Raw genomic sequence first — 17,600 nt, 5'->3', positions numbered from 1 at the left:
ATCTTTCCGTCCCTCTACTTAATTTATCACTTGAGTTCCTCTTCGATGTGGAACCTCTGCAACATGTAAGCTATGTGGGTAGCATTTAAATGCAGCATTTGGATACATGATTGTTTTCAGCAACAGGTATAAAATCTGTTTGTGAGCCTAGTATTTTCCTTTGGAGAATAAATATGATTAGACTTCACTAACCAAAAGCTTTCCACTTTGGGCTCTTTGTTTCAGTGATTTGTTTTAAGATGTTATTATTTTGGTTGGTATATGTTATTTTGCCTTCTTAGATGCCTTTTTTTTAATCCTCCTAGTTTCTTTGTAGTAATAAGACTAAAGGAGGTAGTCTCAATGAAGTTTGCTGTTTAGTCCACTGAGACTCCTATCCTGTCAGAGAAGCGAGAGAGGTTTCTGGAGGGGAAGTTAAGGGTGGAAAAGTATTTGAGAGTCTGAATAACTCTCTGGAGCAGTTTGCCTCTATAGAAAGGAGCTTCTGGCGGATCAGCCGCTAATTCAGATGCACCATTTAGGTGACTAAAGGCTGTGGAGCAGGAATGTCTCCATGCCATGTAGGTGATGGCTGCTCTAAACTCCTTAACTTGGGCAGTGGAAGAGGGAGTAAACTGATTTTGTTTTGCAGAAGCATGTGGCACCTTTCCAGTTTGAGATGTCCACTCTAAATATTTTTGCATGTCTTGCAGGTCTGGTGTGAAACAAATTTGCGAAGGTGCATCAGTGACTTCCATCGATTTATTTGTGATATGTGTAACAAGGCATTCCCCATGCTTTCGGCGCTCAAACTGCACACAGAAACTCATGTGTTGGATCACGGAAAAGACAAGCACAAGCAACAGTCCATGATCCCACTCGGTGAGAACCCAGACCAGAAAGCCTTCATGGCATCCTTGGGCCTACAGTACACCAAAGACATCAAGCCTGTCAAGCAGGAGGACAACACACAAGATGAGGTCCAAGAAATGCGGCTCAGAGCACTGAAGAGTAACCTACCTCAGGAACCCGGCAGCACCGGTCTGCTCAGCCTCTCTCCTCTGGAAGCAGCCTCTATGGGAGGGTCATTTTCAGTCCTTCCCCCTACAAAAGAGAACATAAAGCTTCTCTCGCTGCAGCCTTTCCAGAAGGGTTTTATCATCCAGCCTGACAGCAGTATTGTGGTAAAACCCATCTCCAACGAGTCTGCCATTGAGCTGGCAGACATTCAGCAGATCTTGAAGATGGCTTCTTCCGCTCCTCCTCAAATCAGTCTTCCTCCCCTTTCTAAGGCACCTTCTGTCCCTGTGCAGTCTATTTTCAAGCATATGCCACCACTGAAGCCAAAGCCTTTGGTAACGCCCCGAACAGTCGTCGCAACCTCTACACCTCCTCCTCTTATCAGTGCCCAGCAAGCCTCCCCTGGCTGCATCAGCCCAAGCCTCCCACCTCCCCCTCTGAGGCTGATTAAGAACTCAGTGGAGTCCTCCTCCAACTCTCACCTACCCCAGCCAGGGGCCAGATCGAGCCCTTCCTCGCAGTTGCTCCTCCAACCCAAAGTAGAGCCTTTAACTCAGCATGAGATGAAGACACAACTGGAGCAGGACAGCATCATCGAAGCTCTCCTGCCTCTGAGCATGGAAGCCAAGATCAAGCAAGAGGTCACAGAAGGAGACCTCAAAGCCATCATCGCAGGGGCAGCGAACAAGAAAGCCCCAACCATGAGGAAAGTTTTGTACCCCTGCCGTTTTTGTGACCAGGTGTTTGCCTTCTCTGGTGTTCTGAGAGCTCACATCCGCTCTCACTTGGGTATTTCCCCATACCAATGCAACATCTGTGACTACATTGCAGCTGACAAGGCAGCGCTGATCCGACACCTGCGGACACACAGCGGGGAGAGGCCTTACATCTGTAAAATCTGCCACTACCCATTCACAGTGAAAGCCAATTGTGAGAGGCACCTGCGAAAGAAGCACTTCAAAGTGACCAGGAAGGATATAGAAAAGAACATTGAATATGTCACCAGCAGTGCTGCAGAGATGGTGGATGCCTTCTGCTCCCCAGACACTGTGTGCAAGCTGTGCGGTGAGGACCTGAAGCATTACCGAGCCCTCCGCATTCACATGAGGACGCACAGCGGCTGCCAGAAGAAGAAGCCGTTTGAGTGCAAGGAGTGTGGCACAGCCTTTTCAGCCAAGAGAAACTGCATTCACCATATCCTCAAGCAGCACTTGCATGTGCAAGAAAGGGAAATTGAGAATTACATCTTAGCAGTGGACTGCAGTGCCCAGGCAAGCCAGACAGACCCTTCTTTATTGGAGGACAGCACTTACATGGACCACAAGCCCATGACGCCTTTCCTGGAGCCACAGAATGGCTTCTTGCTTGGGACATCATCTCATGTTCCCATCAAACTTGAACCTGCAGGCAGCTTCCCAATGGATTTTGATGAGCCATTGGATTTCTCTCAGAAGAGCAGAAGCCTGAGTGCTGTGCAAGTGAAACAGGAGAACCTGTTTGGCTCTTCTCCCGTGTCCTTCTACGACTGTTCCATGGAGCCTATTGACCTGTCCATCCCCAAAGTCCTGAAGAAGGATAAAGATGATGTCCCATATGAAGCTAGGAATCCAGAGCTGGCTGCTTCTGGGAACAGTGATAAAGCCTACAACTGTCTGCAGTGTCCTTTGGTTTTTGGTGCCAATGGGAACTCAGAGAAGAACAGGGGTGTCAGACATACCCAGCCACTGAAAGGTTCATTGCATTTGACTGTCCCAATCATTTCCCCAGCTCTCCTTGGCAGTTCTGCCTTGCTGAGACCCTTGAGGCCTAAACCACCGCCTCCACCTCTCTTGCCAAAGCCTCCAGTAACTAAAGAGCTGCCACCGCTAGCTTCCATTGCACAGATCATTTCATCTGTGTCTTCTGCTCCCGCTTTGCTGAAAACGGAAGCTGAAGACACTGGTCCCAAGGCAGTGAGCAGCCCCACTGGATGTGACAAATCAGGGAACGCCAAAGCAAAAGTGACAATCGTGACCGCCGTGCAGAGAGACTCCAGCCTGCCCAGTGACCTGGCTCAGGCATGTGATCCAGAGCCATCTCCTGTTGCCGAACCTGTGTTGACTAAGAGAAGAGGTAGAAAGAAAGGAACAAAAAATAAGCCTAAATTTAGCAGTGGTCTGGATCTGGAGTCCAGTGGGGAATTTGCCAGCATAGAGAAGATGCTGGCTACCACAGACGCTAATAAATTCAGCCCGTTTCTGCAGTCCACTGACAATTTCAAGGAAGAAAGCGGCAGAAATGGAGCAAGTGAGGATGAGAAGGAAACTGCTGAAGATAAGCTGCTGAGAGGGAAGAGGAATGCTTACTCAGACTGCCTGCAAAATATCCCCTGTCCTTACTGTCCTCAAGTCTTTCCATGGGTGAATTCCCTACAGCAGCACATACTCACCCATACAGGTAAGAGCGCCTTGTGCTCACAGTGGATTGTAAGCCCCTGAGAGCATTCCTTATGGAAGGCCCTCCTCTTGGAGGGTTGTTCATTTCTTGTCCTCTTTTTGATGTCTGAACGGTATTCTTGGTTATTTTGGAAATCCCTAGCCAATGCTTTATAGTGACGATGGTACCTTTTTTAGTAGTGGAATAGTCTGTGTGCCTTTGAGTATCAAGGGGGCAAATTAAACTGCTAAAACCCATTTGACTTCAGTGGCATAACTTGGGGTACCTGGGTTTGCTGAGACTCTGTTTTCAGATGTTCTGTTATTGACTGTCTTATCTTGAAGGTGGGCATGCGTGTTGAATATTTCTCTGTACTTTACACAGTTTGTTTGGCTGCTTCCAGCAGCTGTTTGTCTGCATCAGCAATGATAAAAATATCCATAAAAATGAGAACAAATAAGTATAGAATTATGGCAGGAAAATAAAATAATACTGTATTTAGCTTTTTCCTTTTTTTAATTATGGTGGCTTTTATTTGACAGATCAAAGAAGGAGGATGCAAGAAGCATCATCCTGATCATTACATAGTAGCTGTGCCTCTAGGAAATCTTTGTTCTCAGTGCTAGACAACTAAAGGTGGGCTTTTGCCCTGGAGCATAGAGATGTGCATGGAGTCTTTAATACTGTGCCACTGTGTAAGTAACCTCAAACCTGCTGTAAACAAAAGGAGGAATTGGGAGGCAGATTTACACTAGGTTTGGGGTTATTTCTCATTCTTCCCTGTAAAGGAAATACTTTGTTGAATGCTGTGCCGATTTGAAGTTCACTCCTTTTTCCACCCACACTGTAATAAAGTAATTAGATTCTCATCCTGCTTGGAGAGAGAGGGAGGACAAAGCTCTGCTTGCTGTTGCTCCCTTTTAAGTCAGTCACAGTTGTTGATACTATTTACTTCATTATGCAATCTCAACTCCTGGTGTAAAGAATAGAAGCTAGGGATATTTGTGAGAAACATAGGTGAGTTGACCACAGCCTCATAAAACATAATTTTGCTTTTTGGAAGGTATGGAGGTTTCCTGAAGCAACTGATTCATGTCTGTGCTAAAGAGGGAAACCTGCTGAAGAGGTAAAAGAGGCTAGCTAAGAGGTTTAAAGGCAATCTGAGCTGTGGAGCAGTCCTTATTACAGTTTGCCTTGGGTGATGCGAGGACATAACTTGCAAGGTATCAGTGCAACAGTGAGGCTATTGTTTTCTGGCCCACAGAGACCAAGTTATTTCATCTTATTTAGCGTACAGTTTACTTTCAATGGTGAAGGAGAGCTCTTTATTTGTATCAATTGTTTTCTAACACCCTGCTCTCCAAAACAAATACATAGTTACTGAAGAACTGTTCATGAGACAGAAAACAATAGAGAGGCTTTTCCCGGAGTTAAGAGGTTTGACCTGCTTATTGATGGCAGACTTCCAAGGGTAGCAGCACTGGTGTAAACCCTTGCTGAATACAGGAAAGTGCATTTGGACATGAGTTACACTGGTAAAACTTGTCTCCCCTACGATCACTGGCCTTGGAAGGAGACACTGTCCCTTCAGAAGGCCTGTGCTGCAGTCCCCACAAGGAAAGCAAGGGGTGGATCCTCAGTGCAGATACAAGATTTTTGGTGATACTACAGCAGCAGCTATAATCAGATTCCAGTTGGTGTGTTCTGGCAATGATAATACTGAGCTCTTTCCTAATCATGATCAGTGTTCAGGGAGACTTGTTGGAGGACCACCCCACAGCAAGCTTTGACTGGCATCTCCTTCCAGGTGACACCAGCACTCTGTTTCTAAACTCTGGGAGTTTGCAGCAGCTCCACTGTGGCAGCAGTGTAGATGAGACTTACTGGAAGGAAAAAGGGAAAGGTAAGCAGGGAATGCAGCAATTTATGGAGGTAATGCCAAAGCAAGCACTAGGATGCATTCAGGTGGAGTGAGTGCTGTGTTTTTATGGTGAGTGTCAGGTGCTGATGGCATGGGAGGAGTTTGGCAGCTGTGGGATACATGCAGCAATTTGTTGGGCTTGCGTTCAGGGTGGGCGAGTTGTTTTTCTGATGGAGACATCTACAGTGTTGTAGTGCAATGTACTGTTTCTGTCCCCACCTATTGCACAGGCAGTGACTTGTTAGATAGCTCTGTTATTTCAGAAGAGTTAATTAAAAATGCTATTCATTAATCTTACTGTAAAGAGAAAAGGAGAACTTCGTTGTCTGGGCTTAATAGCTGCTCCCTTGACCTGGGAAGAGAAGGGGCAAAGAGGCTGATGTGGGTGGGATAGATGAGAGTCCTGGTGATCTGCTTAAAGAATGCATGTGTTTGGTGTCTGCTCCATAGGGAATCACTGCAGCCAAGTTGGTCCATGCTCTTGGATTTATGTAGTATTCTGTTACAAAAAAGCAAGGCGGTCATTTGAGCAAAAAAGTGGCAACTAGCTCTCCTCCATCCATTTGTAAGGAAGTTGAAGTAGTCTATGTAAGTGGGCTAAGCTAATAATGGGTGAGCATGATTGAGGAAAAGTTATTTATTTTTGAGCATTTAAGTAATATCTATGTATTACCAGTCAGTTTTGACATGGTAGACCCCTTCCAAGCAGTGTGAAGGTCATATTTGCCTTCTGTGAAACTGCAAAACCACACATGCTACTGGTAATCCGCATCTTTGCACAACCAGAAGTCACTCTCGTGAAAGCTTTTGCCCTGCTTATTCTTGCCTCAATACCACTGTGTGTATTTTAGTTCAAAAGCATTTCCCTGAAGAAGCACACACCTTCCTCACTGGTTTCTATTTTAATGCAGGGCTCACAAGTGGGACACGGAATTTTGCGTAGCTTGGATTTATACAGTATTTAGCACAGTACCTGTGTTTTGTTTGAACATGCTTGAACACTTGCTTGTAATGCTTTCTTTCTCTTGATGTCTTTATTGTTTAATTTACTCTCTATGTTCAGCTTGGTTTGCCTTTCTTTTTTGCTCTTGCCTCCTGCTCTTGACTTTACTCATTCTCAGAGCGTCAAGTAAAATGTGCCCTGCAGGTGGTGCAGTTAATTTTGCTCCTTTTATGGTATGTGCATCAGAGCAGGTTCAATATAAAATTTTAAAAATCATTTTTTTTTGACCATTAGATTGTTACAAGTAACCTGAATCTGCGAAGAATTGCTTAAGGATGTTTTCAGAGTGATACATATTTGGCTCAAGTTTATTTTGTGTAGAAAGTGGCAGAGGAGGATTTTTTCTGTTGTTTGTTTTTGTTTTGTTTTGCAGTTACAACAGACATGAATTGGACAAGAAAAGATCTATAAACAAAATAAAGTAATAAATAAATAGAATACAGTTGTAGCAGCCCATGAACCTGAATGTTTCCAGTTGATTGGAGAACATAAGTCATAACAAAAAGGGACTGGAGACATTTTTATTCTTTGCTTTTATGGCATAAGTCAAAGTGAAATGGTAGGCATCTTAACTTCGCAGCATTTGTCCTTACCATGGCAATAATGTGTTTCCACTCGGAAAAGAGTGGCAGGAGATATCTTAATTAAGAGATGACCTTCTTACATGCCGTGATTTAGACTGCCTTTTACATTGAAAAAGACTCCCTTCCAGTGACAGTCCTTCCATGAAGTGCCCAGCCTAGACTAGTCCTGCTATGTTAACCAAATTTTACAGTTGGTTCCGAGTCAATATCTAGGCACAGATGATTCAGCCCATGACCATTCTTACAGAGGAAGCTAATAAAAAATCAAGTCACATTGCACTTAAAGCAACTGTTCCGGTTACCCTCCAGTGAGCAAGTATAATTTATCAGAAGAGCAGTTGCCTTTAAGGGACAGGAAGCAGAGAATTATCTTTCTTTGTGCCTTTAAAGGTGACATTTTTGGAAAGTGGTCTCGCCCCCATTTGGGAATAGGTCTGCAGCTTGGGGTGGCAGGATTGGAGTTTGCACGGTAAGCAGGATTTTTGTTTGTGTTTTGAGACTTCCAATTAGGACATTTGTGCGGAAAGGGTATCTTATCTGTTCTAAGTATTGGTCTGTGTGACAGATACTTGGTTGATAGAAAAGTTTTAAAGGCTGAAAATATGAGAAAACTGTGACGTGAGATGCAGGTTGAGTTTCAAGTAATTAATCCCCAACTAATCCTGTCATTGCATGCTTGAAAAGAAATGTGGAAAGGAATTGGGCTATCATGAAGCAACAGGGTTTCTGCTGAACTTTGAAGTTCTGTTTTGTATTTGCATTGTGAATGTAGCCAAATAAAAGTGCAGAAAGTGATGGTGTTTGTAACCATAAATTTATGGTTGACTTAGCAGGCAACTAAAAAGAAAGAGTGACTTGAAAGCATGAAAAAAGCAGTGCCTTAATGCTTCTAAAAAGTTCTACTGGCGGTGGAAGAAAATTAAGAGAAAGAAACAGCACCTGAGGTGTCTGTGAGATGCGGGGAATCCCTTGTATGGGCTGAGATTTTAATTAGAACAGAGCCAGCTTGTGGAATATTAAAGTGAGAAACACAGTGGTGTATCAAAGCTGCTGCTGGCTGGGAGGGGGTGTGCAAGGAGGTGTGCGCACATGGGGGGGTGCATGTAAGGGGGCTGCTCAGAGGTTTTGGGTGTGAGGTGGAAGGTGTGAAAAGCTCTGATCTCCTTTTACATGTAGCTGTCCTCACAATCTCTGTGTTCATCACAAAGATGTCTTGCAGGACTGCTTTCCTCATTGCACTGCATGATCCTGGCTTTTCTTTCAACTCTTCCTGTGCTCAGTCAGTTCCCTTGTTCTAGTCATTTAAATGAATTACAGATGTGAAAAGCCTTCTCCTGTGTGGAAGTAATTGAAGTAATTGATTTCTTATTCGACATGCGGGGCTTGGTTCCACGGAAGTCAATGAAAAGATGCCCCATGGCTTTGATGGAAGTTGTGTCAGATTCACATGGGTGATAGACGTCTCAGGAGAGAGCCTGCTGTTGAGGAGCTTGCTGTCAGGATGTTGTAGTTGGTCACTAAGCAGTAAAGGGGAAAAAGAGTTTCTTATTTCACATTACAAGGACAGGTAGGCATACTTTCTTCCTGTGTCGGGCCGGAAGCCCTTCCCCTCTCAAAAGTGTGGTGTTGTCTTTTCTGCCAAATCCTAACAGAATTTGCACAAACCTGGACTTGCCAGCTGCTACCTGAGGAGAAACATGCTTATCCCCCAGTCTAAGGAAGAGCATGCTGGATCTCAGTGGTACGTGCAGTTTTCCCCAGCTGTTCAGAACCGCAAGCCTAAGCTCCGTTCGATCAGACTGAACACTGCAGACAAACAAAGCATAAGGACATGAGAAGTGCCCTGTCGTGTTAGAGCAGTGGTACATGCAGCCAAGTACTCGTGTCTCTCATGGTAGCAGTAGGATGTGCTGTTTAGGGTGAGCATGTGGGCCTGTCCACTTCCTGCGACCTGTTCCTCTTCATGCTCTATCAGCATCCACAACTGCTGCGTTAGGGTTGCATGTGCAAGGGCACATCCCTGCCTACTACCTGTTCATGGGCCTGCTGTCTGCAAGTCTCTCCAGTGGCTTTCTGAACCTGCTGATGCTATCTGCCTCCAGCCTTACCGGGCGTCAAGCTTCAGAAGTTCACTACCTGCTGTCAGGAACAGCTGATCCCCTACTATCTTCAGAGTTTCCCCCTTAGTTCCAGTATCGCAGGATCTGATGAATTGCTGTACTGTGTGTGCCCTCTCAGCTGCCTTCATGATCTGTAAACCTCAATTGTAACACCCTGTTCTCTCCTTCAAAAGAGAAGCCTGAATCTTTCTGGTGTCTTCTCTCAGGGCAGCTGTCCCATCACTTGGGTTGGGTTTGCTGTGTGCCTTTTGCTGGCTCGTTCTTGCGGCTTGAAGACCAGAAGTGTACGCACCACCTGAAATAGGGGCACACCAGGGCTCTAAACAGCAGAGAAGGGACATCCTTGGTCTTGCTTTCAGTACTGTTGCTCATGGTACCCAGTCTTTCTTGACTTTAGTTTGGCTACTGCTGCAGGCCACGTCAGTGATCCTGGAGAGCTATCAGCGATGGCTCCAAGACCTCCTGCCTGAATGCACCTGCCAGTACCGCATTCAGCATCACATAGGCATGTTTTAGATTATTTTTCCAGAGGTGTCCTACCCTGTATGCATCTGCACTGAAGCTCACCTGCCACTGTATTGCCCCCTCTGTTTTGAGAGTTTAGCGTGAAGGAGATTGATTGTCAGATCATGCAGGCTTTGTTGTAGGCAGGCAAGTGGCATTTAGTCAGAAAGGACAAGCTGACATGAAACCAAGGGTGAAGGCAGTCAGTCAGGCTTTTTATTTGCTGGCCAAATGGGATGGGGGCAAGAAGGAAGCTCAGCAGATAGTGGGGCATGTCCCTTGCCTGGAGAGTGTTTGCACAAGGGAGCTGTTGCTGTAAAGGTATTCACACCTCCAGGAGAGATGACAAGGGTCCCTTTGTGACACTTTGAGTTGGTTTCACAGGAGAGTTGTTGAAGTAACAGATGTAAAAGCAGCAAGAAGTTGGCTCTGTGCTAAAATGACACAAATGAATTGTTACTCTGAACCTCAGGGTAGCTGCTGATCAGATTGCACAAAAGTGTGCAAAGGATTTTCCTGTTACATCTCCAAGCTTCAGTTTGTTTGGGAAGCTGCTGTCTTCCCAGCCTATCTCGTCCTTTCTTCTGTTAATACAGCAGGTTTCCTTGCAGCAATTCAGATGTAGTAATACAGGTCTCAGTACTAGTCTGGCATTAAAACCAGCCATGCTGGGGACATGTTATGACATGATTTGATCTCACCTATCATGAAGAAACTAAGTTGTCTTGTTACCATGTTAACAGCCTGTAACTTCACAGGGCTGTAGCCACGGTATCTGGGGTGTCACGTGGGCTCATCCTGCCTATGCAGACAACAGATGGCTGCAGCATGAGAGAGGAAGACTCATGTTATAACATGATACCCTCACAGAACAAAAGTCTGCAGAAAGGGCTCTGAAAGTGCTCACCTCTGACAATCTTCACGGCACAATGAAACTAAAACCATCTTACTTGGGTCTAATGAAAACTTTCTTTGTATTCGGAGGGGGGCTAGCACAGCTCAGCTGGTCAGCAGGGTAAAGAGGCAAGTGTTTCTAAAGCCCCTCCAGTGAGTGGTGGCATGGCAATGTAGGATGGGTAGGACTTTGGTGGAACGTAGATGTTGTTCTTAGCAGCCAGCACTGGGCTGGTCAAAGTGGTTTGACCTGCCCCTGGCAGACAGAGCCTTGGGCCATGGTTGGATAACACAAAGCGCTACTCAGCAGTACTGGCTCAACCTGTTCCCAACTGTTCATCCCCACAACTGTAGCTGACCCAGCTGCCCAGAAAATGAAAAGGACAAGGGGAGGGACCAGCAGTCATGAAATCAGTTCCTGGATCCGGCTGGCGGCATGGCCCTAAAAGAGCACATTGATGCAGCTGAGGTGTGGAGTTGGCAGCATCTCCTGGGAGGTGCTGGGAATAGATGCTGTTGAAATTGGCTTTGCTGTCAGATGCTTTGTGTCTTCCCTAGCAGCTTTAGACAGCAAGGAAGGAGCCCAGATCCTCTACTGTTACAGTTACCGTGTGCACTTTATAGCTCAGCTTAGTGTTTGTAACTGACTTCACCAGGCGGTGCTTAACCGTGGTCCAAAGTCCTTCAATGGCTTTGGACTTGTGGTCTCCCTCCATTGTCCAAGAAAAACCGATTTCAAAACCAGTGGAAGTAAATTAACAGTTGGAAACTGTGGCTTAGTTTTAAATGGGGTCATTTCTCTCTTTGTTTTTAAAAGGTGGGTAAGTGGTGTGCTTGGGGCTCACATGCAAGGGGTGTACTTGGAAGAGAGTAATCGTCCAGATTTCACTGTATGCCAGAAGGCAAGCTAATGAAGGGAGATGCTTGTGTGGTGTTTGGTCAGCCATAAATGAAGTGAAGCTTTAAGATGAGGTGTAACACAGGAAGCGCAATTGAGTAGAGTGTCACTGGGAACAAGTTTATAGAGGGTTTCTTTTGGTCTTGTTTTAAACCAAAACAAAAACAAGATGGTGGTTTTGAATAGAATTCAGACATGAGGAGGCTATTGAAGTGATGGGGCTTGTGTGTGTCCTTGCAGCATGGAGAGGATGGGAAGCAAACTGAGAACATCTCGCCTGGTTCGCAGCAGTGAGACCAGGAGAGACCTGTACCGACAAAGAGACGTACAGTGAAATTGTGGAGCAACTTAATGAATCGCCTGCTTTCATCACATTAGAGCAGCTCTGCCTTTGTCTCCTTAGGGCTTTCTGAATGCTCCCTTCTTGCAGCAAAACACAGTTGACGGAGGAGAGATGTGGGATAAGGAATGGGGTAAGGGATTATCTGTTACGTAATACAGAGACTGTGCTAAGGAAAGATCACTTTCTTAAAGAGGCTTACCCCTAATGTGAGAGGGTCGAACACAACTGCTCTGTGCTGACTAGGCAAATATTGACAAAGTAAGTATACTCAGCAGTGAATTTTACGATCAGCATTTTAGCAGAATTCATCTTTGCTCTAGATATCTGCCACTCCGTGATCCCTCCAGAAATCATGTGAGCCCTGGGTAAAGCAGGGACTTCTTGTTTTTCCAAACTGCTCTAGCTGTTTGTACCTCTGAACTACATTTGTGGGTATTTCCTAGAGGACAAAGGCCTTGAAACTGTGTTTTCAGTGTCAGACAAAGTTTAACAGACACTCCAGAGCCGCAGCTCAGGGTAAAGCAAGAGCTGCTTCTGACTGGGGGTTGGCCTGAGTGCTAAGAGCTGTTGTTTAGAGGATACTGAGAAGATGGTATATAGCTTGCTGATTGTATTGCTGGCTGTATATCAAAATGCCTTTCTGCGAAACAGTGGAAATCTCCATAAGGTGAAAGTCCAGCATTCCGCATTCCCCCCACCTAATCAGCAGTGCAGTTTTCCACTTGGTAGGTGCAGTCAGAGCTAGTCCGGCACACTTTTCTTTGTGTCAGTCACTTCAGGTGCTTTCTTGAAGGTACTGGTGGGTCATTCCTTGTGTCAAAGGCAAAAAGTGTTTTTTCTTCAGGATTGGTTTTCTCCTTTCTCCCCAGATATATTCAGTTCCATTTACTGCAAATAGTCCTTTTCTATCTCAAATATTTTCATTTCAAGAGGCATGCAGATATGACCGAAGCTCCCTCAACTGTGAACTAATAAAATATTTGTGTGTGTGTGCATGCAATATGATAAGGATGGCTAAATTTTAATGTTTAGACTCTTTATAATAGAAATAGGCAAAGATAACTCCCAAAATTTTTCAAGTCGACTCCACAGGCTGGAAGGATGTTCTCCAGACCATGGGTGGAAGTAGGAGCAGCATTGCCTGAGTGGGTCCAAAAAATGCCAAAGTTACTAGACTGCTACCACCTAGTGGTGTCTATGCCTGTTGTAAAATACAAAATTGGCTGGGGTTATTTCAGTTAACATAGGCAAATAGTAAATCGTTGGCTCGTCTGGCTGATAATGCCAACTGCTTGTACAACATCAATTTCCAGTGCTCTGTCTGCTCCAGTTTTGAGCATTATTTAGGTAGTAGGTTTTCTAGCACTCCTCTCAGGATGCAGGATTGTTCAGCAATAAACACTTGCTCTAATCACAAAATCGTTTCTGTTACAACACCTTGCTTTTTCTTATAACTCCTTAGCATCTCAAGCTTTACTGTATTCCACCTTAGTTCCAGGAAGAAAGGAAAACCATAGGAAGACAGAATGAAACCAGCAACCTCCCCACCTTGATCTGTATCTGCTCTTTTATCTGAAACTTCCCTCATTTCATATCTCTCTTGCTAATTCGGTTTGTGTTTGCAAGCAAGCAGTTTACTTCTCTTTTTCTTTCTTGACACCTATAAAAGATTAAGCAGACTGTTCCAGCTAGGCTGACTGAAAACTGCAACCTGAACTGTAAACAGACTTCAGCAAAACAGTCTTTCCTTTCCACAGTTTGAAGGAAAAATGATTTTGGCTACAACTATATAGTGGTTTCTTTCATGCAAGCGGAAAAGTTTCTGGATTCTCAGATGGAGACCTTGAGGTTTTGCTTATGAATATATCTCCTGAGAAGTTCATTCTTTCCCAGGAGCTGACGAGGCAGCAGCTGAGCTACTGGTGGTTGTTCTGTGTTGCCTTCCTCCGTACATCCCTACCTCCCTGCTTGTCTCCTCTCTTGCCCTTACCTTGCCCACGTTCTTTGACTCTGGTGTCAGAAATGACATCATCAAATGGTGTCACCCTCTGATCTTCCCTTTGGAGGAGTGACACCAACTCCGGTTGTCTGTGACAAGGTAATGTGTTCTGCTCCCACGGTTGCTGAAGAGGTGGCGGCAGTGGGAGCCTTGGCAAGCAGACCTCTCCGCTCTTGTCCTCTTGACTCACCGAGTGTAAGTATCTGTGGGATAACAAATGGACTGGAAAGCATTTTACAACTTTAGTAAGTGAAAGATGGGAAAGGGGTGAAAGAAAGGCAGGCCTTTCCCGTGCGCCCTGCCTTCCTCATTGCCTGGATGCAGGTGACTGCTCTGCACTATAAATCAGCAAGATTCTGGAAATGGGAATTACCCTTCTGAGTGGAGCTTGGCCTCTGGAGCAATGTTTGCACAGATCCGAAGGCTCAGTCAGAACCCTTCTCTTTGTGTAAGATACAAGCCTGCTGGAATCGTATGGTCAGTGTGGTTTTTGTTGCTGCAGATAGGCGTGTAAGCAGAGAAAAAACAGGAGTGTAGCCAAGCCTAACTTCTGCTGGAATGGATGGAGTGGCTGCCAGTGCAGCCATCCCTTGCACTGCAGGAGAAATCCCACACGAGACCTGACCCAGCTGCCTTGACGACTGTCATGTTTCCCACACACCTTCCCAGCTCCCCTGCTGATATTCCAGTTCATCTGCAGCAGAGCTGGGCAGATTCTCACGCATCCCAAACAGCCGGGGCTTGTGCAAAGCAGCTCACTTCTTCACCAGCTGCAGAACCAACCGCACAGGTTGGGGGTAACCACAGAGCAGCTCAGCTAGTTGGGAGCTGCCACCTTACGGTATGCATGAGGCTTCATAGGGGCCTGTAAAACTCGGCAGAGAAAACAGCAGGTCTGGTTTGTGCAGGTAAGAAGGAAGAGCACTCACCCAAGCATGTACATGTGTCAGCACGTTCCTGGCTGCGTCGCTACCTGAGCTTTGAATGTGGTCATTCAGGGATGGCAGGCCAGCTTCAGAAGAGAAAGCCTGCGTGCATCTGTGTTCCAGGGGTCTGAAGTGGTCTTTGCCCTTCATGAAGTTGTTCAAATGTCATGTTTGCTTTTCTTGATGTTAACCTAATCTGTTTGTTGTGCTAGTAAGGCAGCATAACTTACCTGTGGACAACGTATCCCACCTATCCGTTGGCGCATGGGAAAACGTAATTGTAGGCCAGCCACACAAGAACAGAGTAACAGCTGGGAAGGGGCCCAGGGCAGAGAGGAGAGGAAAAAAAGAGATAGAACTCGGGTATGATTCACTGAAGGATGAGTGTACTATAAGAAAAATGGTGTATTTTTTTAAATACTGGAAGCAGAAGAAGAAAAAGTTATGGAAAATTACGGGGAAATTGGAAAATCATACATGATATACATGTTGAATGTAAAAGACAGGACTTCTGCATTTGAGAGTCTAAAGACATTGTGGTTTTGGCTTGCTCTTATTTGAGTGCTACCAGTGTGTCTTCTGCTTGTTCACTTTGCTCCTGATACTTCCTGTTGAAGACACAACTTATTCTGCATCTGCTGTTTTTGGGTTCTCCACCAAAGAGTCACAGAACTTCTCTCTGGGTACACTAGAAGGGGAGCTCTCTCCATCTCTGTCTTCTTTTGCTCTTCACTCTTCTCCATCCCAACAGAGCTCACATGGTTTCCTGCCCTGCTCCCTGATGACTCCCTCTGTGCTGTGCTTGCAATCTTCCCTTGGCCCAACACACCATCCCACTGGGGAGGTGTTTTCTGACCTCAGTGGGGATGGGACGGGGTGGCCCATACCTGTTAGGAGGTGCCCCACACTTTACTGTGGATGAGCACTGATGGCAGGGGTACAGGAGCTGTTCTAGGTGCTTTATTTTGGTGTCACATCAAGGTCTTTGTGCCTCAGAGCCACTTTGCCACTTAGGGTTTGTCTGTCTATCACCCACAGATAGGTCTTTGTGATGGTAGCAACCAAAGGCAGCTGGGGAAGCTTCCACTCCTCTTAACTGTTGTTTCCCTTCCCTCCTACCCTTAGCCTAAAGGGAGCGGTGATTATGGGGTTGCTTTGGTCCAGCAGAAACCTGTGCTCTGCTGAAAAAGACCCTGTATCAATGCTAGGGAGTGGGTAGCCAAGGAAGGACAAGGACCCTTCCAGCAGTAGCAGGGAGTCACATCAGTTGCCATTAATCCTTGCTTTCATCCCCTCTTGGGCAAAGGTGCTGTGCTGCCAGTGAGAGCCACATGTGCTCATCCTGCCCCCAAACACAGTGAGTGGAAGAAGGCTCGTAGCTGTGCTTCCATTTTAAGTGACATTTAAGTGTATAGGTATGGCCTGGGGTTGGCTTCTGGGTTCACTCCCTTGCCTGTGCCGGCAGCTGTGAGACCCAGCTACCTGCTTGTAATGAGGAGAACCATGCATGGGCCTGGTTTCTCATACATGCCTGGCTTCTGTTTCTCGGGGTTGTGGGGCAGTGCTTCCTCTTAATTATTGTGCATCGGCATTTCAGTTTGGTTTGTAGAAGTGACCACTCTTTGTTTATAATAGCTTTTGTTTTCATCCCTTTTTTTTTGGCCTTACTGTCGCTAACAGATAACGAGCCAAAACACAGAGTTCACATGGAGATTCATAGGGCACTTGTAGGTGACCTTTGTTTTCAGATGCCCACGTCCTCGAATTCTCCAGCATTGTACACAGGTTATGGCTCGGTTGCAGGTTTTAATGGGCAGATAATTAGATGAGTGCTGGACTTTGTGGAAAGCTTTTGTGTAATCCACTGTCTATGTAAACGGATCTGTTTTGATTAAAAGGTGAGATTATTTTTTTGACAAGTCACTTCTTCCCCAAGAAAAAGCATACTGAGGATTATGTTCTATTGAGTGATTGTTCATGATCACGGGGAATGCCGCTAAGCTTTGACATTTATTTAATGGCCATTTATATCACTTGTGCAAGGAGATGGCTCGATGCAAGTCATGTTGCAAGACTGCATTCAGACTACCAAGTGCCTGAGAACTATCTTACCTTCTGTAATTGCGTCTTGCTTATGAAAAGAGCCTGCAATAGGAAATCTAGGTAATTCGGAGGCAAGCACAAGCTGTTCTGTGTCAGATGGAGAACTTAAACTGCTCTACTAAAGTTTCTAAATCCCTGTAGTTATTCAGCAGCTATTGCGCTTACAGATGGATGCTGAAATGCCGGGTAGGTTGTGTTGCTCCCTTAGCTGCATGCTGTCAACAAGAATGAGGTGGAGGACTTAAAGCAAGAAAAGTTTCAACTTGCAGAAAATACAGCTTGCAAAGTTCCCGTCCTGGAACATTTGCTGGGAAGTGGCACTGGAGATGCAGTTATATGCTGTTGCATCATTGTCAGCTTTGGCCTCCAGATCCACTCCAGGTTACTTCCTATTTATACTTAACTGTTTGTAGGGAGCTCAGGAGGGGTACAGCTCTAGCCCTTTGTTCTCCTGAATCACCTTACCTGTTCTAATTTTTTTGCCACATGTCTTCAGCAACATTAATGCTACAAAATGCTAAGGAAGCAGAGGAGGTCATTAAGGTGGACATCTTAGGTGTTTTGTTTTCTTGTTGGAGTAATTGTGAAACAGCAAAGGGTGCTGCCTGTTACTGCGTCTTGGCTTTAGGTTTTGGTTCCAGGTGATGTATTGGTGTGTGTCAAAGACCCACAAGTGGATGAACTTCTGCATCTTTTGCTTTTGTAACTGACCTCTGTGTCATCATCTGCACTAACCTATGACATTTAATTGTACCAGTTGGTTGCATGAGGCTTTTACATTCCCTTTGAAAAGCATTTCCTGCTACTTATAAATCAGTTTGATTAATATGTGGATGCATATTACTTCGATCTGTGTCAATAGTTACCATACATGAGTTTATAAATAACGCG

General features: G+C 45.4%; 1 protein-coding gene across 5 annotated transcripts in view; it reads left to right on the top strand.

Annotated features, from left to right (window-relative positions):
* The window catches only part of RREB1 (ras responsive element binding protein 1), a 125,501-nt gene that overhangs the window by 99,297 nt on the left and 8,604 nt on the right, over nucleotides 1-17,600 (top strand). For 4 of the 5 annotated variants that reach the window (XM_065667398.1, XM_065667401.1, XM_065667400.1 and 1 more), the window contains 2 exons: nucleotides 693-3,435; nucleotides 5,222-5,317. In XM_065667398.1, the coding sequence (XP_065523470.1) occupies nucleotides 693-3,435; nucleotides 5,222-5,317 (2,839 nt within the window). The remainder of the gene's footprint in view (nucleotides 1-692; nucleotides 3,436-5,221; nucleotides 5,318-17,600) is intronic. The other variant, XM_065667402.1, reaches the window with a different exon arrangement.

The sequence above is a fragment of the Lathamus discolor genome, chromosome 2 (assembly GCF_037157495.1).
Source record: "Lathamus discolor isolate bLatDis1 chromosome 2, bLatDis1.hap1, whole genome shotgun sequence".
Classification (NCBI taxonomy): Eukaryota; Metazoa; Chordata; class Aves; order Psittaciformes; family Psittacidae; genus Lathamus; species Lathamus discolor.
The sequence above is the reverse complement of the archived record's forward strand: the minus strand, read 5'-3'. Positions and strand labels throughout refer to the sequence as shown.